Source organism: Lasiodiplodia theobromae (assembly GCF_012971845.1).
Source record: "Lasiodiplodia theobromae strain AM2As chromosome Unknown scaffold_39, whole genome shotgun sequence".
In the NCBI taxonomy this organism is placed as follows: Eukaryota; Fungi; Ascomycota; class Dothideomycetes; order Botryosphaeriales; family Botryosphaeriaceae; genus Lasiodiplodia; species Lasiodiplodia theobromae.
Window position 1 is genome coordinate 213,992 of NW_023336518.1, and position 24,128 is coordinate 238,119.

General features: G+C 51.6%; 9 protein-coding genes across 9 annotated transcripts; 7 read left to right on the top strand and 2 right to left on the bottom strand.

Annotated features, from left to right (window-relative positions):
- Positions 1-220: 220 nt before the first annotated feature.
- On the top strand, positions 221-2,085 carry LTHEOB_10502 (MFS transporter; the record flags this gene model as incomplete). The annotated part of the gene is made up of 6 exons (XM_035507155.1): positions 221-422; positions 474-540; positions 588-700; positions 750-808; positions 872-1,916; positions 2,054-2,085. 6 exons carry the CDS (start codon positions 221-223, stop codon positions 2,083-2,085), a joined length of 1,518 nt encoding a protein of 505 aa, XP_035367811.1.
- Positions 2,086-2,281: 196 nt separating this feature from the next.
- Positions 2,282-2,971, bottom strand: LTHEOB_10503 (uncharacterized protein; the record flags this gene model as incomplete). Its single annotated transcript, XM_035507156.1, has 1 exon — positions 2,282-2,971. The coding sequence occupies one exon, from the start codon at positions 2,969-2,971 to the stop codon at positions 2,282-2,284; it is 690 nt and encodes a 229-aa protein (XP_035367812.1).
- Positions 2,972-4,891: 1,920 nt separating this feature from the next.
- On the top strand, positions 4,892-5,821 carry LTHEOB_10504 (uncharacterized protein; the record flags this gene model as incomplete). The annotated part of the gene is made up of 1 exon (XM_035507157.1): positions 4,892-5,821. One exon carries the CDS (start codon positions 4,892-4,894, stop codon positions 5,819-5,821), a length of 930 nt encoding a protein of 309 aa, XP_035367813.1.
- A 1,599-nt stretch (positions 5,822-7,420) lies between these two features.
- On the top strand, positions 7,421-11,321 carry LTHEOB_10505 (putative vps9-ankyrin repeat-containing protein; the record flags this gene model as incomplete). The annotated part of the gene is made up of 5 exons (XM_035507158.1): positions 7,421-7,796; positions 7,846-8,466; positions 8,519-8,560; positions 8,616-9,387; positions 9,443-11,321. The coding sequence occupies 5 exons, from the start codon at positions 7,421-7,423 to the stop codon at positions 11,319-11,321; spliced, it is 3,690 nt and encodes a 1,229-aa protein (XP_035367814.1).
- A 1,086-nt stretch (positions 11,322-12,407) lies between these two features.
- LTHEOB_10506 (Peptidase S8/S53 subtilisin/kexin/sedolisin) lies at positions 12,408-14,430 on the top strand (the record flags this gene model as incomplete). The annotated part of the gene is made up of 3 exons (XM_035507159.1): positions 12,408-12,768; positions 12,820-13,821; positions 13,880-14,430. The coding sequence occupies 3 exons, from the start codon at positions 12,408-12,410 to the stop codon at positions 14,428-14,430; spliced, it is 1,914 nt and encodes a 637-aa protein (XP_035367815.1).
- A 1,165-nt stretch (positions 14,431-15,595) lies between these two features.
- LTHEOB_10507 (uncharacterized protein) lies at positions 15,596-16,267 on the top strand (the record flags this gene model as incomplete). The annotated part of the gene is made up of 1 exon (XM_035507160.1): positions 15,596-16,267. The coding sequence occupies one exon, from the start codon at positions 15,596-15,598 to the stop codon at positions 16,265-16,267; it is 672 nt and encodes a 223-aa protein (XP_035367816.1).
- Positions 16,268-18,173: 1,906 nt separating this feature from the next.
- LTHEOB_10508 (Nacht domain protein) lies at positions 18,174-20,179 on the top strand (the record flags this gene model as incomplete). The annotated part of the gene is made up of 4 exons (XM_035507161.1): positions 18,174-18,246; positions 18,337-19,024; positions 19,079-19,815; positions 20,172-20,179. The coding sequence occupies 4 exons, from the start codon at positions 18,174-18,176 to the stop codon at positions 20,177-20,179; spliced, it is 1,506 nt and encodes a 501-aa protein (XP_035367817.1).
- Positions 20,180-21,609: 1,430 nt separating this feature from the next.
- On the bottom strand, positions 21,610-22,499 carry LTHEOB_10509 (uncharacterized protein; the record flags this gene model as incomplete). Its single annotated transcript, XM_035507162.1, has 2 exons — positions 21,610-22,061; positions 22,115-22,499. The coding sequence occupies 2 exons, from the start codon at positions 22,497-22,499 to the stop codon at positions 21,610-21,612; spliced, it is 837 nt and encodes a 278-aa protein (XP_035367818.1).
- Positions 22,500-23,160: 661 nt separating this feature from the next.
- On the top strand, positions 23,161-23,802 carry LTHEOB_10510 (Ribonuclease t1; the record flags this gene model as incomplete). The annotated part of the gene is made up of 3 exons (XM_035507164.1): positions 23,161-23,317; positions 23,371-23,457; positions 23,513-23,802. The coding sequence occupies 3 exons, from the start codon at positions 23,161-23,163 to the stop codon at positions 23,800-23,802; spliced, it is 534 nt and encodes a 177-aa protein (XP_035367819.1).
- Between the last annotated feature and the right edge of the window lie 326 nt (positions 23,803-24,128).

A 24,128-nucleotide genomic window follows, 5' to 3' on the forward strand; every position in this document is an offset into this window, starting at 1 on the left:
TTCCGGGCCACTCAACCCCGCACTCCCGAATCTCCGCTGCGGCGAGAAGGAAAAGGATCTCGCATTTGCGGGGTTGGAGTGCCGATCGGGTTCGCTGCCAAGCTCCCCGCATCTCGTGCAACAACCGAGTGCGTCATCACCGGTACTTGGGAATCTATATTTGTGACATCGTTCCTCATCTGTCCCGAGAACCAGACCGCAAGTTTTTTGTACTCCGACAATGGCTTCAGGTGACGCAAAGTGCGAGAAAGTTGACCTACCGCACCACCTCGAGGATGTCGAAACGAACACCTCCGATGAACATGTAGACGTACCTGAGTTCGACGCTAAGGAGACCCGGCGAATTCTCCGCAAGGTCGACTATCGGCTGCTGCCCATGTTGACTCTTCTGTATGTTCTGTCTTTCATTGACAGGAGCAACAGTGCGTATAACCACCACATGCAACGTGCATTGGCTGACGAAAGTCTCGTAGTCGGAAACGCAAAGGTAGCGGGGATGAACAAAGACCTCGGTCTGACGGGCTCTCAGTACAACATCGCGTACGTTGCTCCAAACAGCCATTGACCATCTACTAATGACGCTGCAGCCTGACCGTCTTCTTCTTCCCCTACGCTTTATTTGAAGTCCCCAGCAATGTCGTTCTGAAGCTTGTAAAGCCATCGATTTGGATCGCATCCATGATGATCGCGTGGGGCACAGGTACACCTTGATTCCTTTCCACGCCCAAAGTAGCCGCTAACACCATCAGTCATGACCCTCATGGGCATCGTCCAAAGCTACGGCGGCCTCGTCGGCGCCCGCGTCGCAGTAAGCCTCCTCTCTTCCCCACCACCCTTCATCCCACCCCACCCCTAACACCACCAAACTCAGCTCGGCTTCGCCGAAACCGGCTTCTTCCCCGCCAGCACGTACCTCCTCACGACCTGGTACAAGCGCTTCGAGCTGCAAACGCGGATGGCCGTCTTCTTCAGCGCGGCGTCGCTCGCCGGCGCCTTCTCCGGCCTCCTCGCCTTCGCCATCCAGAACATGGACGGCGTGGCGGGGCTGGGCGGATGGCGCTGGATCTTCATTCTTGAAGGCATTGCTACTGTCGTTATTGGCGTATCATGTCTCAAACTGCTGCCAAACAGCCCCGAAACCGCGTCGTTCCTGAAGCCCGAGGAGCGCCGCTTCCTCGTGCGGCGGCTGCAGGCGGACTCAGGCACCAAAACAGGCCACGTCGAGACGGAGGACCTGTTCCACTGGCCGACGATACGGGCGGCGCTGGTGGAGTGGAAGATCTGGTTCGCCATCATCATCTACTGGGGCAACTCCATCTCCCTCTACGGCTTCACCTACTCCGCCCCCAGCGTCATCCTCGGCCTCGGCTACTCCGCCGCCAACGCCCAACTCCTGACCATCCCCATCTACGTCCTCGGCGTCATCTCGACCATCGCCGTTTCGTATTACGCCGACAAGCACCAAACGCGCTGGCCCTTCATCGTCGCGCCCTTCTGCCTCGCCGCCGCCGGCTTCCTCGGCTTGCTCTGCATCCCGCACCCGCGGCTGCCCGGGCTGACCTACGCGTTTCTGTTCTGCATCCCCGCCGGCGTGTACCCGCCGCTGATAGGCGTGTTGTCGTGGATTGGGAATAATTTGGCGCCGTCGTGGAAGCGCGCGGTGGGGATGGCGCTGCTGATTTCGATGGGGAACTTGGGGGGTGCGATTGGGAGTAATGTGTATCTCGAGGCGCAGGCGCCGCATTATTGGTTGGGGTTTGGGTTTGGGTTGGGGATATCGTTGGCGGCGATTGCGGCGACGGTGGTTCTGAAAGTTGCGTTTGAGAGGTTGAATGCTGAGAAGGAGAAGATGGGGAGCGAGGAGGAGGTGCGGGCGAGGTTTACGGAGGAGCAGTTGAGGAGGATGGGGGATAAGAGTCCGTTGTTTAGGTATATTGTGTGAGGTTGCGCGTGGTGGGGTGGAGGTGACGGGTGGGCGTGGTGCTTTGGAGGCGGTGGGTTTTGGAGCGTGTGCTGGTGGTGAGCGGGTTTGACATCTGACAGACTGGAACAGGGATCATTGCCATGAGTCTTTGCATTGTCTGAAGATCTAGAGAAGAGTTTTATGATACTTCTGCAAGTGAAGAGTTGGTATGGGAGCAGTCAATCTCCATCTTAAGCTTGGAGACTCATGTAGTGAAGCCATAATACCTAGAACTACCCGAGATCCTATGACACGTCCTCACCGACGTCATGGTTAGTGAAGATTTGGAATACCTCGGTCACCTTTGTAGGCGGCACTTCAGTTCTCGTGCTCTCCAGCATCACAGCCGCCCAGAATTTCACGGCATTCGCTCTTTTCGAACCAGCCCAGGAATTCATGCTCACTGGGAAGATTGTCGAGCATCCACTTGCCAACCAGATCCGGAAAAGCTTCGCAGTCCTTGAAGTTCTCATCCTGCACGAAGCGGGTTTCCGCGCCCTCCTTGATCAAGTTCGGCGCGTCGTAGAGACCAGCGTACACCTCGACAGCGCCCTCGTCAAGATCAACCACGTAAGCCCACTCGCAGAAGAGGGTGTCGCCGATGAACGATAGTTCTTTGACGATCGGGACCGGCTCGGTGGCATTGGCAACGAGGCCCAGGATCTTGGCACACGTATCGCGGCTGACGGACGGGACCACTTTGGGCTCGTTCGCCTCCTCCTTTTCGAGATCCTCTATTTTGCTGATGAGGACGTGGGACCGATGATTGTAGTATTCCCTCTTGGCACGGGCCCTTTCGTCGTGCCAGGCCATGACCTGCTCCTCCGTGGGTTCGTAGAGCATGTTGCCGGCGTCGATGACGGCCTTCAGCTTGGAAACGTTCTCGGGATTCGCGACGAAGCGGAGGACGGTGAGGCCTTGGCCCTCCGGGTAGCCGTCCCATTGGCCGTACTGAGCGATGTGCCACGCGCCTTTGTAGTAGACGAGAGTGAGGTTACGTGTTCCCATGGTTGAGACTGAGGCATCGTTAGCAGTTGATGTAGAAGAAAGGCGGCCATGGCACGTACAAGACGCTGTGACCTGAGTGATATGAAGCTTGGCAGGGTGGTGAGTGCGGATGGTGGGTGCGGAGGGTGAAGAAGCGACGCGCACACATATGCGAGGTTGACGCGCCTTTCCTTTCAGCGGGGTCGCGTATTCACATGACGTCCCTAAACCAATGTGGCAACCGCCAGGCAGCAACGTTGGCACAAGCGCTTAAAATCCCTGTATCGGGAAGGGACCCTCTTCTCGCCAAGCTCGCGATAGATTTTCTTGCAGCGCACTCGCCTCACTGATTCGTCTGATGGTGCATACCTCTCATATCCAATTTTGTGGTTTCTTTCTGAGGATCGTGTCAGCAGGCGTAGGCCGGCTGCGTTTGCTACAACATGTTCGTTGCCCGATTAGGCTTAGTGTAGTTTGCTTTGCACGTAGTCCAAACCTATCGTAGCTGCTAATCGATCATCCTTCAATACCATCACTTTGAACTCAAGATATGCTCTGACATCATGCTGGTTTATATCACGTGGGAACTTTGAACTTAGGCTGATGCTTGCTTTATGGATAAGGTTGCGTTGAAAGGTTATAAATAGCACATGAATTCTAGGAGCATTAATTGAATTAAACTTTGCCGGCTTTATTTCACTCGTATCTGTTGTCGCGCGATTGTCTTTCTCCGCTTGCGATTTCAAAGGAACATTATTCGCTCTCTCTCTCGACTTTAAGCATCGCTTGTTTCCAGCATACCGCCTTCCGATGCGTCTGCCCTTGCGGCTACATTTTGCGCAGGGGCCTGTGGAAGCAATAAGAGATGTGCATGAGGTAGAGATGGAAAAAGTGGTGAGTTCTCCCAATCCTTCTCGTGCTTTTTAAGTGGCGCCCTTTCTTTTCCTTTAACACGATGAGATTTAGTTTTAGTTTTTATTGCACAGATCTGGCATGATTAGGTGAATGACCCGCTCTCCTCCGTCGCTGTTCCTATGGCGTCTAGATGGCTGTGCTCGAAAGCGGTGATGCCGAAGGCTTCCTCGATACCGTCCGCCCGCGTGCGCTCCTCTCAGATTCCGAACCCCATCGTCTTAATATGGCCGCCAGCGCATCAGGTTGCTCCTAAGCACATCTCTCGCGCCTCAACTACCACCAGTTGTATTTTGGGCTGAGGATTAAGGATGGAGTAGCTCCGATGCAGTGGTCAGCTGGGTGTGAGCGATCGCCAGGTACTGGCGGCCACCTGATGTTGTCTCATCGGAGTCGATCCAATGAAATAGAGCATCCCAGGTCCCGTCATTGAATTGCGACTGCTATATACTTTCTGCTGCAAAAACCGCGTCGGCATTGTTTATGTCCGACGATAAAAGGGGCAAGCGGTGAAGTTATATCTTAGGTGCGGAAGAGAGCGGGCAAGAGTAAAACCTAGCTTGTTACCGCCTATTACGGGTGAATAACGGAAAGCGCCGGCTAAAGTCAAAAGCATAGCAGCGAAGATCTGTGAATACTCCACTGCAGTGGATCAGCCAGTACCGAGACGACGGAGTACGTCACCAGAAGGAAATATCGCCAAGATCGCGGGGCCAAGCGGCGTATGACTCAGTGTTTCGTCGCAATAATAGTAGTTGTTATTACTGGATGGGGAAATAGGTAATAGGCGTCCATGATGAAACATCTCAGTCTGTGCGGCATCCGTAGAGAACCGACGGGAACCGGCCGTATCCGGACCAATAGATGCCCACCCTCTTACTTTGCTCAGAGGGCATTACAAATCAAAAGGTTGTATATAAGATAGCTAAATGAATAGCGATAAAAATTCAAAGCAATTCACAGTTAACCACAGTCTTTCGGTACAACATACAGATCCAAGCAGACTCTTCACAACACCAACATCCCACCATGCCTCCCAACACGAAGCCTATTCCCAAGAGCGTCCTCATTTTCGGCGCAGCCGCCCACATCGGCCGCCCGCTCGCCGAGTTCCTCCAGCGCGAAGCCCCCTCCATCAAGCTGCGCCTAGCAACCAGCAGTCCCGCAAAGGTCTCAACCCTGCAAGCCGCCTTCCCAGCCGCCGAAGTCGTCGAAGCCAACTTCTCCGACGAACCGTCCCTTCTCCGCGCCACCGCCGGCATGGAAGGCGTCTTCATCATCACGCCCGGCGGCACCGACGAGGGCGCGGCCGCCACCAACATCATCAGCGCCCTCAAAGCGCACAACAGCGCCATCCACATCCTCAAGCTCGTCGGCCTGCAGCCCGAAGCCAACCCGCGCCGCATCCCGGAGAGCCTGCGCAACTCGCTCAGCCTGCCCGTGCAGCACGCGCTGGCCAAGCGCATGTTCGACGAGAGCGGGCTGCCGGTGACGTACCTCAACATCGGCGCGACGTTCATGGACAACTTCTTCTGGATGAAGCGCGGCCTGAAGGAGGAGCGCAAGCTCATCTGGCCCGAGCGCCTGATCCCGTGGATCGATCCGCGCGATATCGCCGAGGTGGCGGGGACGCTGCTGCTGAGCCCGAATCAGCGGCACATTGGCCAGTTTCATACGGTGAATAATGGGCATGATTTGATGAGGTTTCAGGATGTGGCCGAGTTGATGACGGAGGTCTGGGGGGAGAAGATCGCGTATGATTCGAGCAAGGAGGCCTTTTTCGAGGAGTATGGGCCGCATATGGGTGAGAAGGTTAAATACCTGTATGAGTTTTTCCGGTACGAGGAGCAGAATGAGGTGGTGTGGGCTCCGAATAAGTTCGTTGAGATAACCCTGGGCAGGAAGCCGAAGACTGTTCGAGAGTGGCTGGAGGAGCACAAAGAAGCTTTGCTGAACTGAGCACGTTGTTTAGAGGCTTGATAGCTTCTTTCGCGCTTCACGGACTCGAATGTACGAAACTAAGTAACAGATTGCCACCGCAATAGTATCAACATTGTCATCACTTTGTGTGCAGATTTTGCGAGTGAAAATGGCGAAGTGCAACCATTGCCGACATGCATGCAGTATGACGGAATGTGGTTGTGGGGATAAGACGCCTTTCAGTGCGCGTGGGGTAGAAGTAATTTTAGCACTTCGCCAAGGTATTCAGTCACGAAGAATATTGAGGACATGTCGGCCATTGAAGCGGCTGCCGCACGAGCTGTCCCTGAGAGCTAGCTAACAGTTATTGCGTTCCGCCATGATCAAGAAAGCAGAGGATCATCGGAAGCCCTCTGAGAATGTCTGTTGATGTGGCAGTTGATCTGCCTACACGGCGCCTACACAGTGTGGGGAATTTCATTTGCTACGAATTATTCCAAAGGCTTCCTCGTATGACTGGGCCGATTTTACAATGGAAGACGAAAAGGTACAGTGATGACAAGGGTATGTAGAGTCTCAGAACAACCGGGTAGGAGTAACCAAGAGCACACACAGTATGTCACCCTTTTCCACCAACCCAGTCATTTGCACCATTCGCGATAGCAAGACATCTATATCGCCGTTGACACTATTCATTTTTGTCAGGACTCTCCGCAATTGCCGCTTCTCATTGTGAATAAGAGACAATACGACATGGGGAAGCCATCCGCTTTTTCCGAACATTCTTGAGGGAAATGCGTACAGGAAAACACCGTTGCTTCTGCGTCAGGCTCTAAGCCCGATTACTACTATCACATTCGTGGCAGACTTGATAGAGTGGGGTTTGCACAAGTTGTTGCACTAAGCGCCCAACCTCGCTTGCTGATCCATAAATAGCGCGCGTCTCTTCAGCCCCCAAGACAATATATGTAGGTAATCGAAACCGGTAAGCTATTGCAGCTGAGCGGACCATCCCGCTAGAGTGATTCGCTCGGATGTGGGGTCTTGCATCCCATGCCGAAGAAAATCACATCCTTTCGGCAACCCGGCTGTCAGCTGCCAAGCGCTGAACCGCCGCTGCCTGAATGCTGACCTTAAAGCGCCCAATTCCCCTCTGCTTTGAGACCTTATCCCTCTTTTGGCTCAACTCTATAATTTGCTTCACATCGCTAGGGAATGCTCCTTTTTCCTAAGTCACAGATCGCCGTTGTTCGAACACACATCTCACGAGTGTAGTAAGCGCCAGCCTTGCAAACAGCAGTACTCTTTTCCTGACCTTTGGCTTTTTCTAAGTGCTCTTGCCGATTTCATTGATGAACACTGTAAGATTTCTGCGAGCCAACTGATGATGATTTACTCATTTTCGCTGTTGCAAAGGACATTCCGTGTTGCATCATCCACAAAGTATCTTTCAATCCCGACGGCCTTCTTGCGCTGTAAGAGTCGAACAGGCCCGAAAGGGTGCCGGATCCATCAAAAGGGCCGGCTCAATCAACACCAAGAGCTAGCGGACGAACATTTGCCAACGACTATCACGAAAATCCACCAGCCAAGGAGGCAAAGCTCACATCAAAACCCACGTCCCGAGTGCACGTGCCCATGGCGACTGCACAAGCTCAGAAGAGCGATACGACGCTCCAAGACTACACCATTGGATGGATCTCTGCACTTCCAATAGAGCTTGCTGCGGCCAAGGAGATGATGGACGAAATACACCCGAACAAGCCGAACGCAGTTGCTGGAGACACAAACACTTATGTCCTCGGGCGAGTTGGTGACCACAACGTTGTACTTGCGTGCCTGCCCAGTGGATCATATGGCACCAATTCCGCCGCCGTTGTTGCATCCCACATGATGAGAACCTTTCCCAACCTTCGTTTTGGCTTGATGGTCGGCATTGGAGGAGGCGTGCCAAGTAAAAGTCATGATGTTCGGCTTGGGGACGTGGTCGTCAGCAAACCACAAGGGGAGTTCGGTAAGACCTAATAGAATCTCATGAAGTAACGTTGACCTGATCATGAAAGGCGGCGTTATCCAAATCGACCTTGGAAAGGACACAACCCAGGGCTTTGAGCGGACCGGCATGCTCAACAGACCACCAGACCTGCTTTTGACTGCTCTTGCAGAGATGGAGGCCGAAAGTGTTTTCAATGAATCTGGAGCACTCCCGGATATCCTTGCTGGTATTCGACGGCGATGGCCGCAAAAGGCCGAGGAGATCTCATACGACTCGGCAAAAGACAAGCTTTATGAGGCTAGTTACAACCATCCCTGGGGCATGGACACTTGCGAGAGCTGCGAAGAGTGTAGACTTGTCGAAAGATTAGAACGTCCTGGGACTGATCCTGTTATCCATTACGGGCTCATCGCTTCTGGAAATCAAGTTCAGAAGAACGGGCCAAACAGGGACCGTCTGTGGAAAGAGTTTGGAGTCCTTTGCTTCGAAATGGAGGCTGCCGGCCTCATGAATCACTTTCCTTGCATTGTGATCAGGGGGATTTGCGATTATGCAGATTCACACAAGAACAAGCGCTGGCAGCTGTACGCTGCTATGGTAGCAGCAGCCTACGCAAAGGAATTGCTGGGGAAGGTAACACCAACGGCGGTCGAGAACGCCGACCTCGCGAACAAGATTTGCGACCGGCGTAAGTGAACCAGATCCCTCGTACCTCAGATCATGTCTAACTTTTTATGAAGTACTCTCTGATATCGACGATCGCCTGGATCCACTTTTGAATGGTAACTTGCTCTTAGAACTATGATGTATGCTGTGACGTTGCTAATCTCTCTACAGCTCGGCAGAGTAAAGAAGATGAAAAGATCCTTGACTGGCTCAGCAAATCAGCGCACAGAGAAAAGCACAAGAACGTGCATGTAGAGCGCAAAGGAAATGCTGGCCAGTGGTTCCTAGACTCTCAGGAATTTCAAGAATGGCTCAAATTATCAAAGAGCACGCTTTTCTGTCCAGGAAAACCGGGTGCTGGGAAGACCTTTGTGGCATCCCGCGTCATTGACGAACTGTTGTTTGTTCATGAGAAAGATAGAGACACGGCGGTGGTCTATCTATACTGCGAATACGCAAGGCAGTCCGAGCAAACCAGCACCAGTCTTGTCGCAGCTCTACTAAGACAGCTATCAGCATACAAAGCCTCGCTTCCTGCGGCGCTGAGAAAGCTTGCCCGAGAATGCAAATTTCGCCAGGGCGAGGAACGCCTACCTACCTATAGCGAGTTGAACACTACTCTTATAGACGTTGCACAGGACTACCGCCGTATCTTTCTTGTCGTGGACGCCCTTGACGAATGTTCCAATGAAGCCCTCCTTGAGCTGGTTTCCTCAATCCAGGATTTCTATGGGAGAGCCGCAGTCTCCCTGATGCTAACATCACGAAATGTTCCTGAGGTTACCCAGCTCTTGGAATGGGACATCCAACTGAGAATCGAAGCGAGCAAGGAAGACATCAGAATGTATCTTGACACGAGGATCCAAGAAATTGCAGTGCTTCGCAAAAATTCATCTCTGACGAAAGAGGTTGTAGAAGGCATCACGGAAGGAGTTGATGGAATGTAAGTGTCTACCGATAAAGCAAACTAACGGCTTTCTAATGATTGTTATTACCAGGTTCCTGCTGGCAAAGCTACATTTCGACACTTTGAGCCAAGCACACACTCCCGGTGATATCAGAAGAGCTCTTCGAAATTTTAGGAGCGCTCCACAGGGCCAGTCTAAGCTAGAAAAGGCCTACCGAAATGCAATCGAGCGCATCGAACAGCGCGACCAGGACTGCGCATGGGCGTACAAAATTCTGACTTGGGTCGTCTATGCCATTCGGCCTCTAAGTCCATGGGAGCTGCAACACGCACTTGCCATCAAACCTGGAAAGGACTCAATTGACGAGGATGACTTTGCAGACCCCGCCGACGTCATTTCACTTTGTGCCGGGCTTGTCACCATCAATGAAGAGACCAACACCGTGCAACTGGTTCACTATACCACAAAGGAATTTTTCGAGAACAACAGACCGGAATGGATGTTTAAAGCACATGAAAAGATGGCAATCTCCTGTCTTACATACCTCTCTTTTGGAGAATTTGCCGTCACCCGCCCATTGAACTATGCTTGGAATACCAGTATTATTTTAGGGGTCTTTTCCACGCGGTGGGCATTCTTTCAATACGCTTACCGGAACTGGGGCCACCACATTAAACGCTGCAGTGACGACTCCTGGAAAGACTTTGAGGAGTTGCTGCTCATGTTCTTGGGAAGCAAGAACCACATTATTGGGGCCTGTTATACGAATGAATGGATGCCGGGTTATTCACAGAATTGGCGATGGTCTCACTACCTCGCGAGCTTTGGACTCAGCAACATATTCGAATACATCGTCAAAGATCACCTCGGGCACAGCTTCACAAGCTCCGACATTGACTACGCGGATAGCTTTACGGATACTCCTCTATGCGTGGCCATCGAGTATGACAGCGTGGATGTTGTTCGCTTCCTTCTTAACTTGCGCTCACCGTGCGATGTGAATATCAACTATTCACGTTATGAATGGACAGCTGTTGGCCGCGCAATCGAGAAGGGGAACTACGCAATAGTGAAGCTATTCACTGAACTCCCTGCCGATAGATTGGACCTCAGCGCACATCCACATCCATGGTATCCGGAGTTCTCACCGCTTAGTCTAGCTGTCAAGAACGGATTTAGCGACATTGTGAAGCTACTCATAGACCTTGGACCGGATAGAGTGGACCCAAATGGCGGCCATGACAATTGCTTGACAAATCCATTTCAGCGTGCCGCAGAAAATAACGACTGCAACATGATGCGACTTCTACTTTCCTCCTGTCCTACCATCGACCCGGATGCTGGCGGCCTTCAACACCAGACTCCACTCATGAGAGCGGTCAATAGAGGCCATTCGGATGCCGCGAAATTTCTCGTAGATCTCGGTCCAGAGCAGGTCAACGGCAATGCGCGCGATTCTGACGGTAAAACAGCTCTTCACCACGCAGCATACAAAGGGCACGCTGCCATTGTGGAGGCACTTGGGAGTCTACACGTCGACAGAGTTGACATCGATGCACAAGACGCATACGGCCGCACACCATTGTATCTGGCAGCAATGCGAGGGCATGATGCGGTGGTTGATGCGCTGATCCGCATCGATGAAGGAAGAGTGAATTTTAACCAGAAGATTCGTCATGGTGAATGGACACCCCTGTTAGAGGCAGTGTGGAAAGGCCATGTCAAGGTCGTCAAGTCACTTTGTAGTCTCGGTCCAGAAAAGGTAGATGTCAATGCGCGCATGTCGGATCGCGGAACGGCTCTGCATCTTGCTATAGTAAAAGGGAGTTATGAGATTGCGGAGCTTCTCATTGGCCTCGGGGAAAGAGTCGATTTTGATATCAAGGACGCGGATGGTGACACAGCAAGAAGCTTAGCAGCTTTCTCACGGCCGGAATTTGTAAAGCTCTTTCCTGAAAACACTAGGTAGAGTGCAGTAGCTATCGAAGTGTAGTTGTGTTGGAATATTGAGCCGAACCTGCAATAAAATCTTGCAAACCCCAAAACTTTCTTTGACTATTCGACTTAATTTCGAAATTCAGATATTGCAATGGGAATCGTTTTCTAGCATTTCTGTAGGTACTAGACATTTTATAATGTTATTAAGCGTACTATACAAACTTCTTAATGCCCTTGAAAGCAAATATTGAGATTAATAAACCCATGGCTGCTCGTGGGAGCGAGATAACAAATTCTCGCGCAGTTAAGTAGAAGTCGACCTGAGTTCGTAAAGAGAACTTAGACGTCTTGAATAGTAACTTTCCTTTGCCTCGAATGTCGGAATAAATATTGTGCGGTTAAACCCTTCTTGACTTAGGCTTTGATGCTATACTATCAAGTATTATTATCCTACCGTCATCTCATATGTCGCACCCTGTATTGAGATCTCTGTGGAACCTCCTCCGAGGATATACATCCAGCCGAGATGTAATAGTGGTCGGTGAGAACTTGGGCAGTGACGCTGGAGAGGCAGAGCAAGGCACAGATGTCCACGTCCCTTATCAGCGAGTGGAGTAACGCCACAAGTCTACGGCGTGATGGTGGCTGCTTTATTAATTATGCTGCTCGGCAAAGACAGATTAAAATCATGAGCTCGGAAGCGGTGTAACCTTGCAATCAGGTAACCGATGGGGGAAAAACTAATGATGGTGATGGGAAGCGGGGTAAAAGTCGGTGGCGCGTTCCTTGCGGCAATTGTTTGTCACATCCTTGTTACTTATGACGTAGTAAGCGACCGCACGGGTATCCCGGGTTGTGGAAAGAATAAAAAGGATTTGTGCTCACAACACCGTGCCAATAAGAGATGTGGAAATAATGGGTCGGCCAAGCCACATGCGTGGAACCAAGCACGAAGATCAGAAGCTTGTCATGCTTGTTTCGATTAGACCGACACTAGGCGGTATCGCCCAACCAGATACGGCAGGTGGTACTGTTGGCATTCGTGATTGACATGAGCGGTCGGGGAGACTTAAATACAGTCTCGGACGCAGCGGAAAGCATCAGGGAACACGGAACGATGCGGTTCTTTGGCTACTTGAGCATTGCAGCATGCTGCGCCCTTGTTTCTGCGGCGCCGGCGCCTTCAAATCATCGTCTGCATGAGAAGCGCAATGGCCACCCCCACGAGTGGACAAAGCGGTCGCGCGCTCACGGTCAGAAAATCCTTCCCATTCGTATTGGTCTCCAGCAGCGCAATCTCCACCTTGCGGATGAATTTCTTATCGATGTCTCCGATCCTGCGTCGCCAAACTTTGGCAAGCATTGGAGTGCCGAAAAGATCGCCAATACTTTTGCGCCATCCCGAGAGGCCACGGACACTGTTACCAACTGGTTGTTGGACTCTGGCATCGATGCCTCTCGTTTGACATACTCAACTGGTAGGTTTCAGGGAAACATATTTATGGATTCATGCTGATGTACTGTCGAAGGCCGCAACTGGATCCAGTTTAACGGCACCTTGGAGGAGGCTGAGCGCCTGTTCAACACCGAGTACCATTTCTTCGAGCACAAGCAAACCGGTGGCTTCCGCATTGCTTGCGATGAGTACCATCTCCCAATGCACGTCAGCAGTCATGTTGATTTTGCAATGCCGACCATCCAACTTGACGGCCTCCGTCCCATCGCCAACCTCGATCCTGCCCTGACCGCGCCAAGCCCTCTCACCGGGCTTACGGGCACGAAAAATTGCAACGAGCTGATCACCATCGACTGCCTGCGCGCCCTCTACAGCTTCAGCTTCCTCAACTCCAGCCTCCCCGGGAACGAAATGGGCATCGCCGAATGGGCCGACTATCTCTACGACCCCGACCTTGTCCCCTTCTTCCAGAACTGGACCTCTCCACAGATCCCCAGCAACACGCTCCCCGAATTCATCAGCATCGACGGCGGCAAAGCTTCCAACGCCACCCAGGCCGAAGCAGGCAATGTCATCGAGTCCGCGCTCGACTTCCAGACCGCCTACTCCATCATCTGGCCCCAAAAGCTCCGCCTGTACCAAGTCGGCGACGGCGTCAACGTGGACAGCGTCGGAACCTTCAACATCTTCCTCGACGCGCTCGACGCCAGCTACTGCACCTACAAGGGCGGCGACGCGCCGTACGTCGACCCGGCCTACCCCGATCCCAACCTCGGCGGCTACACCGGGCCCCTGCAATGCGGCGGCGCGCCCGTCTCGAACGTCTTCTCATTCTCATACAACCAGATCGAAGCTGCGCTACCCGAGTTCTACCAGCGGAGGCAGTGCCACGAGTGGATGAAGCTCGGATTGCAGGGCGTCAGCGTGCTCTTCGCCAGCGGTGACTCCGGTGTTGCCAACCGGTACAACGCCGGCTACGAGAACAGCTGCTTGAATACCGACGAGCCGTACGTCGACGTCAACGGCACGCGGTTCTCCCCGTCGTTTCCGTGCAACTGCCCCTACGTCACCGTCGGTATGTATACCCAACCCCCCGCCCCGCCCTCACCCCCCCGCCGCTAACCTCCCCACAGTCGGCGCAACGCAACTCGCCACGTCCTCCATCACCGGCGGCGAAGTCGCCGTCGCGAAACCAAACCTAACAAACCACAAGCTGGACTACTACAGCGGAGGCGGTTTTTCTAACATCTTCACCGTCCCCGACTACCAGAAGTCCGCCGTAAGCGGCTACCTCTCTTCGTACCCACCACCCTACAACGCCAAAACCTACAACAACAGCGGCACGTCTCGCGCGTACCCGGACGTCTCGGCGCTCGGCCTGAACATCACGACCGTCTACCTGAACCAGACGTACGGCGTGGGCGGGACGTCTGCCAGCACGCCCATCGTCGCGTCGTTGGTCAACCTGCTGAATGAGGAGAGGATGCAGAGGGGGAAGGGGCCGGTGGGGTTTTTGAATCCGATCTTTTATGCGCACCCGGAGGCGTTTAATGATATCACGGAGGGGGCTAACCCGGGGTGTGGGACCGAGGGCTTTGCGGCAAGGCCGGGGTGGGATCCGGTTACGGGGTTGGGCACGCCGAGGTATGAGAAGTTGAGGGAAATCTTTTTGGGGCTGCCGTGATGGGGATGAGCGGGATGTAGTAGTGCATTTACATATATGTATGATCCGCGTTCTGATGGCCTACACTACGCAAGGCTAATCGCGAACGCTGGCTTCCGCGTAGCCTGTCTATGCTTGCTGTGTTCTTTGTGAAAATATGCAATAGAGCGTGAGAAAAGTTTAAGCCGCTGTTTGAAGTTGAAGTTTTAGCTCTATCGTTTTCGGTGCTACCTATGATAGCCCGGACCACCGCATTTGTGAGAACACTATGGAAATCGACAAGCCTTTCGAGTATGACGCCATTTTCCTCATGTCACTCAATAACCAAGGCGATGAATACGACCGTGACGCGGCATTCACACACTGATATACTTGGCCAGCTGCCAGTATGACAGACCAATGCAGAGTGAGCAGGAGGGTCAACGGTTCGAGGAGTAAATTGCAGCAGCATTCTACTGAAGAATAGTGAAATTCCTCAATACCAAACTTTTTCTGTTGAACATGATTCAAGCCCCGGCAATAAGGTTGCGGGCATTTGTTTTAGGGAAGGGATTAAGGATCTTAGCGTAGCCTCCTTCCCTGCCAAAGTACGTAATCCAGGTTGTGTTCAGGACTTTTACAGCCCTTTACACGTGAAATACCCCGCACATTTACCACGCTCGGCCCTCAGCCAGGGGTCTCACCCCGCATTGGCTACACTTCAGATTCCATCCCCATCTTCTCTTTCTGTTTTAGTTCCTTACTGGGTACCTTGCTAGCAACTCACACATGTAAAACTTTTCCTCAGTTTCCTTTTTAAAAATGTTGCTTGTCTGTTTTCACTAGACATCTCCGTTTTCGCATGTGCTCATGTTCAAAAGTAGCTCAACAACCCAAGGCAATATTGGAACACAATGGTTGTTTTCGGGCATACACACTCTGCATCATTAATTCCCTCAACTCTAGTTAGCCAGAGTGGATTATCCCTTGCAACCTACGACAAATTCCTCAAGATAATACATTTTGGCTTCAATAGAAATTAGAGGTGTATAAATGTGAGCTTGTGTCCTCCCCCATCGCCGCCATCATCTTCAATCCATCCGACACGCTTTCTATCCTACACCCAAAAACAACCAACATCCCACGTAAGAGTCCGCCTCCATTATGATTGCCATAACCCGTGATATTAACGCTATAGAATAGAAAAATGCCCGCAAACTCTACTGTTGTCCCCGCCTCCCTCTCTTCGGGGGCAAAGCCCTACTCCGAGGATCCCCGTAAAGTTATGGACGCCTTTCGCAACCGCACCAAGGATGCCTTGGACCAGATTTTGGACGAAACAAACAGAATCCAGAAAAGGATGGAAAACCTGGCGAACGAAAACGAGAGCAACAACGAGCGGGAGTGGCAGCAGTTGCTCATCGAAGCGACTGGCTCTCTGGCGAAGCATTCCCTCCAGCAAGTTGGAGATCTAAGGCAGTTCGGCACCAAGAAGCTCACAGACGCCAACCTGGCCCGCCAGGCCACGTCCTCTGCCAACAACACCTTCATTGGCGTGACCAACGCCGTCGACGACTTCTATTCCAGCGCTAGGGAATGGCTGAATGGTGCTGCGAGCAGCCTGCAGTACTGGCTACCGGAAAACAATGCCGCAGAGAATAAGATCAGGCAGTTTGAGCGCGCCAGGAACAACTGGCACAAGGGCTATTCGACTGTCATCGAGGGATGGTTCGAGGGAGATGATTTCGGCCACAACAACGGTGCCGACAACTTTTCGGCCATTGAAGGCCTCGCCACCAAGCTCAACTTCATGGGTATGGAGAATTTCACCATCGTGAAGAAGGACAGCGGTTGGGCGCTGGAGCTCTCTACTGAGTAGGTTCGAGGTCCGCCTCGAGGCCCAACAGATACTCTACCTAGGCTAGCAATGAGATGAGTGTCTTTGATCAAACAGTGCAGTCCCAGAAGCGGTGGAACTCGTGGTCGTAAGGCACCCCCTCGAGCTAGACTGTCAGAATTTCAACATGGTTCACTACTGCTTCCCAGCTACGCCCCAGATGTTGCCGTGCCTGCTTTTCCCAGTGTCGCCGTATTGAGTTAAAAAGGCCAGAAGAACCTGCCCTCGAAGCTGATTATTTAAAGTCTGTCTGATTTATTGAGCGCTAATCGTTAAAACCAGCTGTCGCGTGTAATAGTGTAGGGCAGGCATCTCTTGCGGCCGTTGATGTATTGCAGCAGGCGTTTGAAGTAGAAGTTGGCAGTCACGGTGGAAATAGATAGGTGCATTTATGCGCGTAAGCTGATTCAATACGGCATGACTGGTCCTCTGCTATGTTAACCTGGCTTTCTTTAAGATATACAACGCGTAGGGGGAGCGATCGTCACAGTGGCTGGAGCTGCTGTAAGCGAGCTTCCTGGGGGCCAAATCGTACATGACAGGGATCCGAGAAAATTTATTGGTCCACTGGGGCGTTACAGCCTAAGGTGATCCTTCAGCCTCGTTGTACAGATAAGGGCTGTGGCCACCCCGCATTAGTGCGTCAAAGCGTAGCCGTTGATGCATTATGAGCCGTATGATACTCTTTTCATGGCTTTCCCAACCATGAAATCACGTTTAGGGCAAACAGTAAAGCCTCGTCAAATGGAAGCTGTTTCAATCGCAGCTCGTCTACAACAACGTGCGCGAAGCAACCCCACCTCTCTAAGCGCGATGAGGCGCAGCCTTAGCCACACCCCCATCACAAAGTTAGCCCTGCATTGAACTGAAACTCATCCAATCATGGCACGGGGGCCGTATCAGCCTCATGCAAACTCTGGCGACGTGCAGCCATGGCTTGATGCAAAGCAAGGCAGACTGTGATCCAATAAACGCAGCGAAGGTGTTGGCTCAGCCTTGCGCATCCGAGAGGCGCTCAGCTTATAACCTCTGTCATCCGATTTCTGATGTTTCCGCCCCAATTTCATCCAGTCCTACCTACAGATGCCAGAGAACTTCGTTCTTGTCGTTCACCATGACTGCCAATACGACGCAAGCGACCAATGCGTGGGATTTGGCCAGGAATCGCTTTCTTGAGGAAAAAAAGGAATTTCTGCGCGACTTGTCCCCAGCCGAAAGACGGTTATACGAAGATGCTTCAATGGAGACCATTCTTAATGAAGCAAATGAATCGCACCAACGGTTCATCCAGACAGACACCCTCAACAGACTACGGCAGAAGCTCAAGCCGTTAGTAAACGCTCTTGATGGATACGGCAAAGGGCTTGATGTCATCTCAAATGTGTCTACAGTGAGCGCTATCATGGCACCTTTATGGGGTAGTATGCGGGTGGTCCTCTACGTATGTCCTTCTTACCTGTCATGCAAATCAACCTGAGGCTTACTTAATATGTTCGTGCCGCGACAGATGGCTCAACAGACGTACGAGTTTTTCGAAAAGCTCATCGACATGCTCCTTCAGATTGGGAACTGCCTCCCCCAGTTCCAAGATTACGAGAGGCTGTTTTCGAATCATGATAGATTACTACTCAGGCTTTCTGACGCATACCTGAATATGGTCCGATTCTGCAAGGAAGTGAAGTGTTTATTTAAGACTGCTAAAGGCCGAAAGGGTAATCATTCGATATCATTCAAAAAGATCCTCGACTAACTTTACAAAGTTTCCAAGCTCAGCTTTACTCTCTCTTGCAAATCATTGTGGCCACCATTCACGGACAAGTTTGCGCACTTCCTAGAGCAATTCCAACAACAGCACAAGCAGATCATTCTCGAAGTCGACATCTCTCACATGACTGAAGCAAAGAAGGAGCGGATCCTCCAGAAAAATGCAAGAGCATTGATTGAGCGGAACAGAAGAGAGAGTAAGCTCCGGCAGGCATTGGACAAAATGTCACCCGTGAATTATCAAATACAGCACGAGAAACTTCGACAAGCGAGATGTGCTAGTACAGCTACTTGGATATTCGACAACGACAACTACCTGCGTTGGTTTGCGCAGGCGGATTCAGCACTGCTCGGCATCTTCGGCATACCAGGGTCGGGTAAATCTATTCTCGCCTCACAAGTCATTGATACCCTGTCATCTTCGTACGATGGGGAAGCAAATTTATGCTATTACTACTGCGACTATGCAGACTGCCGAACGTTATCAGCGTATACCATCATTGCCACGATACTCCGTCAATGGCTAGGCCACCCCGTTGGGCAGAAAGTAGGACTGCAAGAATGGATCATCGATCAGTTCTATGAACAGCAATTTCGACCACCAATCGACGATCTCATCTCCAAGGTCCTAGAGGTCCTGGCCGAATCGACTGAAGTGTGCCTTGTGTTGGACGGCCTCGATGAGCTGGATGACGACGAGCAAGTTATCCTGGCCACGACCATGGCGAGGCTATTGCAGGTCAATCAATGCCAGGTGAAAATTGTTGCATCTTGTCGAGGAGAGTCAATGAAGCGAAAAGTGTTTTGGTATTCGGGCTTCTCTGTTACTATGTCGCCACAGGAACTAGGCGGGGACATGGAAGTCTTCGTGGAACATGCCATCGACAAAAAGATCCAAGATGGAGAGTTAAATCTGAACAACGTGCTTCTAAAACAGGAAGTTGTTGCAAAGCTGACTGATGGCGCGCAAGCTATGTATGGAAACCCCTTTCATTTTACCACCAATACTGTTATGCTAACAGTCCCCAGGTTTCTGTGGGTGCACTTCCAGATTGCGGAGCTCTGTGAAGCCAGGAGCGAGGATGAAATACGAAGAGCCTTGACAGACCTACCAAGAGACCTTTCGAAGACTTATCTGCGAATCGTAACCCGCATATTCGGTTCAAAAACAGCATTCTCTACAGAAAGAGTGGAGTTGATATTCTGCTGGCTGATGTGCGCTCGACGACTATTGACCATCGAGGAGCTATCAGAGGCATTGGCGATTAGGGAAGATGACACTTGCCTCGTTCGAGATCGGATCGTGCTGGATGGAAAGCAGCTTCTACAAGACTGTGGTAACTTAGTTGTCGTTGATCCAGAGGACGGAACTGTCAAATTCGCACACCACACCGTCCGAGAGTTTTTCATTCGGAGACACTGGGAGCTCAGCATCATTGTCAACTTGACTGACGAGGACGATGCCCAGAACCACAGCATCCTGCCGGATGCGAATTCTAAGATCGCACGACTTTGTCTGCAGTATCTGCACTTCAGCGACTTCGAAAGTCAGATCACATTACGCTCCGAAAATCAAACTGCCGTTCCTTTCAATGAAGGATTCATCGAGGCTATTGTCCCACAACAGCTCTCTCCGATTGCCAGAACGGTCGCAGACCGCTTCTTCCGACCTACCCACAGAACACGCGACATAACTTTGAAATTTCCACAAAAGCGAGAGTACAATCCACTGGAGCAGAAATACCATATGCTGGACTATGTCACGGGTAATTGGCCATATCACCTACCTGAAACCCAGTACAACAATGGCATAGCTGTGATGGCCCATAGAATCGCATTCGAGAAAGAATTCACTTTCCGTTGTCGACCTTGGGACATACCAGAATATTCAGATCTCTCTCCAACACATTTTCCTTCACTCAAGAGAAATCCGCCACCACCTGCATTCGCTGCTTTCCGTTGGTCGATCGACGAAGGCGTTGCCGGTCTCTTGCAAATGATACTTGAGTATCATCACGTGGGAATCGATGAGTACATCCGCTTTGAGTCCCAAAGTACTCTTCCAAGCCGCCAAGTCCTGAGAAGGGCAGCCTCGAGCCTTTGTAGTCTTAACACAAACCAGGTGGTTAGGGCTATCAAAGAACAAGGATGGGTAGTTCCACTCGATGAGATCAATGCCCTATTGTCGTTAAAAAAACCAGATGCATTTGCTCAAGCATTATCCTCTATGCACGACAGCCGCGTCTGCATAGGATACGGCAGAGTATCATCCTCTATATGGTCCAACACAACTCGGAGCCAGCCCTGGTATGGACAAAAGTGGAAACACTCCACTACAGACTACAGCACCATCTTTCCTCTCCAACTCGATGAAGCAATCGAGATGGATGATGTCGTCTGCGTTGAGATCCTCACCTCCGTAGGCATCGTTCCTCAACGTCGACAAATGCTCCAAGCCGGCCTTGACGGCCGGGATGAACTACTCACCGTTCTTTGTAAAGCCGTTGCCAATCGTACCTCTCATGCAAGGGCAACCAATTTACTCTCTCTGCGTGAACTCCGAGAGGATCTCTACATGCAGCACCGTATCGTACAGGGGAATATTGTCACATCCTTTTGCGGAATGCTGGAATTTTCCAAGGAGCTGGATGGGAAAGAGATAACCCGAGAGGAAATGACCGAAAGAGAAGCCAGTGAAGCGGAAAATCTGCAACAGAGGAGAGACGAAATACGGAGGCGTCAAACCGAGGCACAAGACGAAATAACGGAACGACTTGAGAGGGGAAAGAGAGAGAAGATAGAGGAGGACAGGGAAAGAGAAGATAGAAAACGAGAGCAAGAAAGAGACGCAAGACGGAGATATCGGATTCTAGCAGAGAATGAACGGAGGGGGCGACTTGAGAGAGAACGACGTGAAGGAGGACAAAGAGACAGAACTCCAGAGGATACGAAGAGAAGCCAGGGTGACAGTTATGAGTTTGATACACCGGACTTCCCGCACCACCCTGAAGGCCTAGCACTGGCGGCCAGCTCAAAGACCATTGTCGACCGACGGCAGACACCAGAGTCTCTATTCCCCATGTATTCTCGGAAGGATGATCAGAATCACACCAGCTCAGCCTCAAGACGTTGGACTTCGAAGAACGAAGATTCTGATTACAATCATTTGCCATGCGCAAATACAGGTAGGGAAAACTCTCCAAGGTTTTTTGAAATTCAGAAATCCACGGTTGTTATTAACAAAAATGTTTTGATATTTGTTTCGGTTTGTTTTTGTGGCCTTTTTTTCTTCATCTTGAATGCTTTGGTACTTGCTCTCGCTGTTTCCCTTGGGCTTTTTCCATCATTACGTAGTCTTTGATTATCTCGCAATGACGAGGTGCGGTGTAAAGGAGGATTGAAAGTGTTAAACGGAAAGGAATTCAAGAGTTTCTAACCACGTCTAACACGACCGGTTGAAGGTCGGACACATTTAACTAAGACAGAAAACTTGAGCTCAGAAGAAGTGAAATTTTTCAAACCCTCGAAAGCTATCATCAAACCAGGTCTCCGTTATCTAGCTAACCCTCCCGTTCAATCTTCGCCATCTCATCCGCCGCCTCACCCGCAACCCGCCTCAGCTCACCATCAGCGCCCTCAAACCCAGCCAGCGCAGCAAACCGCCCCTTCCACAAATTCCACATGCCCGTGTCAAGAGTGCAATCCGGCCCAATAGAAAACCCCTCCTTGGCGGCTTGAAACATACTGCGTCCGGCCGTCACGATCCACGTCACCGCCTGCGGCACCGCCAGCCGCGCCTGCTCCACATCGCTTTCGCCCTCAACCTCCCAGCGGAGGGCGTCGACGATGGTGTTCAGGCCAACGTCCCGCATGCCATCGCGCGGGCCGCGGGGCGTATGCTCGATCGGCTGGCTGTCGAGCTCGCGCAGGTACAGCGCCCCGAACTTGGCTGCTCTCATGGATCGCGTGAGTCTTTGAGGGTTGTTGCGCATGTCCCTTGGCGAGACGGGGCCTGTACGAGTTCTTAGCATCATTTGCTTATCGTTATATTTGGCAAAGACTTACTCGCAGGGCCTTGGCTGAGCCAGAAAGGGAATTCGGGGAGCTCGCGCCAAAATACATTGCCGTTTTCCTTGACGGGCTGGCCGTTATTGTCTACGACGTCCGGAAGCCGGGCAAGGCTCAGCAGCGTCTCGATGAGAAGGTTGAAGCTGGACTCGTCGTGCTCGATATGTGAAATGGCTGTGCAGTAGATGCTCCATAGGGCCGCTGTGTTCGTCTTGCCACTCTTGATGTGCGGGTCGTAGAGTGAAGCCAGAGACTCGGCCGTTTCCTGGGGTGAGGTCCTGCGATTGAGCAACGAGTGGATCATGTCGACGACTCTGCGGCCGTCGGGGCCGTCGTCAACTGGTAGATTCGCAAGCGTGTTCTCAGCCCACGCGTCGGCCATGTTGTTCTTTGTTTGCGGGGTATGGATGTGGGATGTTCACGCAAAATGAAAGAGAGACTTGTAGTTTGTAGAGGTTACGCTCACTTCAATGGATCAGGGCCGATGTATAGAGGCGCATCAGCACAACGACGTCACAGCTCCGGCGTGGACTCGACCTCCATATGTTCAGCAAGGGGCACAGGCAGCAGTACCGAAACTAGTGCTGATACTACGCCGCACACGGCGGTGTGTGTCAGCCTGTTCGGCTAATCGGCCCCCACCGCCCTTGCATCCACTGCTCCCTCCGACGTCGATCGTGAAGGATTAGGGCTCGGCCCATCAACACCACGCTTGAAGCTGAATATTGTGCTACATACCTCAGCCGCACTGTTCATGCAAACGTCGAAATGGTAACGGACCGATTGAAAATGGCCTACTCAGAGGAATTCTGTGCTACAGCATCGGCGTAAGCTGCCGCAATTCCCGACACTACCAACACAACCATACACACCTCGTTGATTGAATCGAGCCATTGAAAGAGACGATGAAGGGATGATATTGCCGTCATATCCGCATCCTTCGAATGTGATCATGTATATATTAAGGCTACTCAACTCTCCAGAATCAGCACAACAACCCATTGTTCCAATCTAGTACATCCATTTGAGAACCAACTACCAAGATGCACTTCATCCAGATCCTTGGTCTTGCCCTTTTCGCGGCTGCCCAAATCAGTTGTGCGGCTGTCCCGGCTGCCGAAGACGCCACCCTGTCACCGGCACCTCGACATGTGCTCCTTGAACGGGCCAATCCTAGTCCTCAAGCAGTCATTTGCGGTCGTACGTGTCAAGACTTTTTGCAGATTAGATTGACCTACTAAATCCTATCCTAGCGTCTAACAACCAACAGAAATATGGCAAGGATGCGGTCAAGAAGGCGTACAACAATGGTAAGAAGTACTGGAAGAATTACGATGACTGTGAGTCGATCTTCCCCAGTCTCTCCTGCCATCAATGCTGACGGCAAGGGTAAAGCCCGTTGCTACAACGGCAACTGCTTCCCTAAGAAGTACGGAGGCAACGGCGGCAACGTTCGGAGTAATCTGCCGGCCGAGTGCGATGTCAACGCCCGAGGCAGCGCGCTCGTCGAGTGGCCTATCATGGAAAATGGAAAGGCCTATGCGAATGGCGTCAACCCGGACAATGACCGTGTCATCATGTGGGACCGATTCAACAATGGCACTATTGTCATCTTCTGCGGCGTCATTTCTCACCGAGGCCTTGGCGGGACGAGCTTCAACTGGTGCAAGAAGGATAGCTCTTAGAGGTTTATCTCGAGGGCAATTGTGCCTTTCGGCACTGGCACTACCACATGGAGATTGGAAGAGTTTGTTTGCAAGAAGATACGACATAGTTTCTGAGGCTTTGTACTCCATTCGCTCGCTGCTCCGAACTGCTGTTTAGCCATTCGATCGTCGTTACGTGGGTAGTTGAAGCTTCAATCCGGACGTAGATGTTTATTTAATAATTCTACATCTACGTCCGGATGGTAGCTTCAACTACCCACGCAAGTCGAATAATTCTCGATGAAGGAAATTCTGAGCGATCATTTCTTTACGCTGCATTCTTTAGATAACAGTCTTTGGTTTAT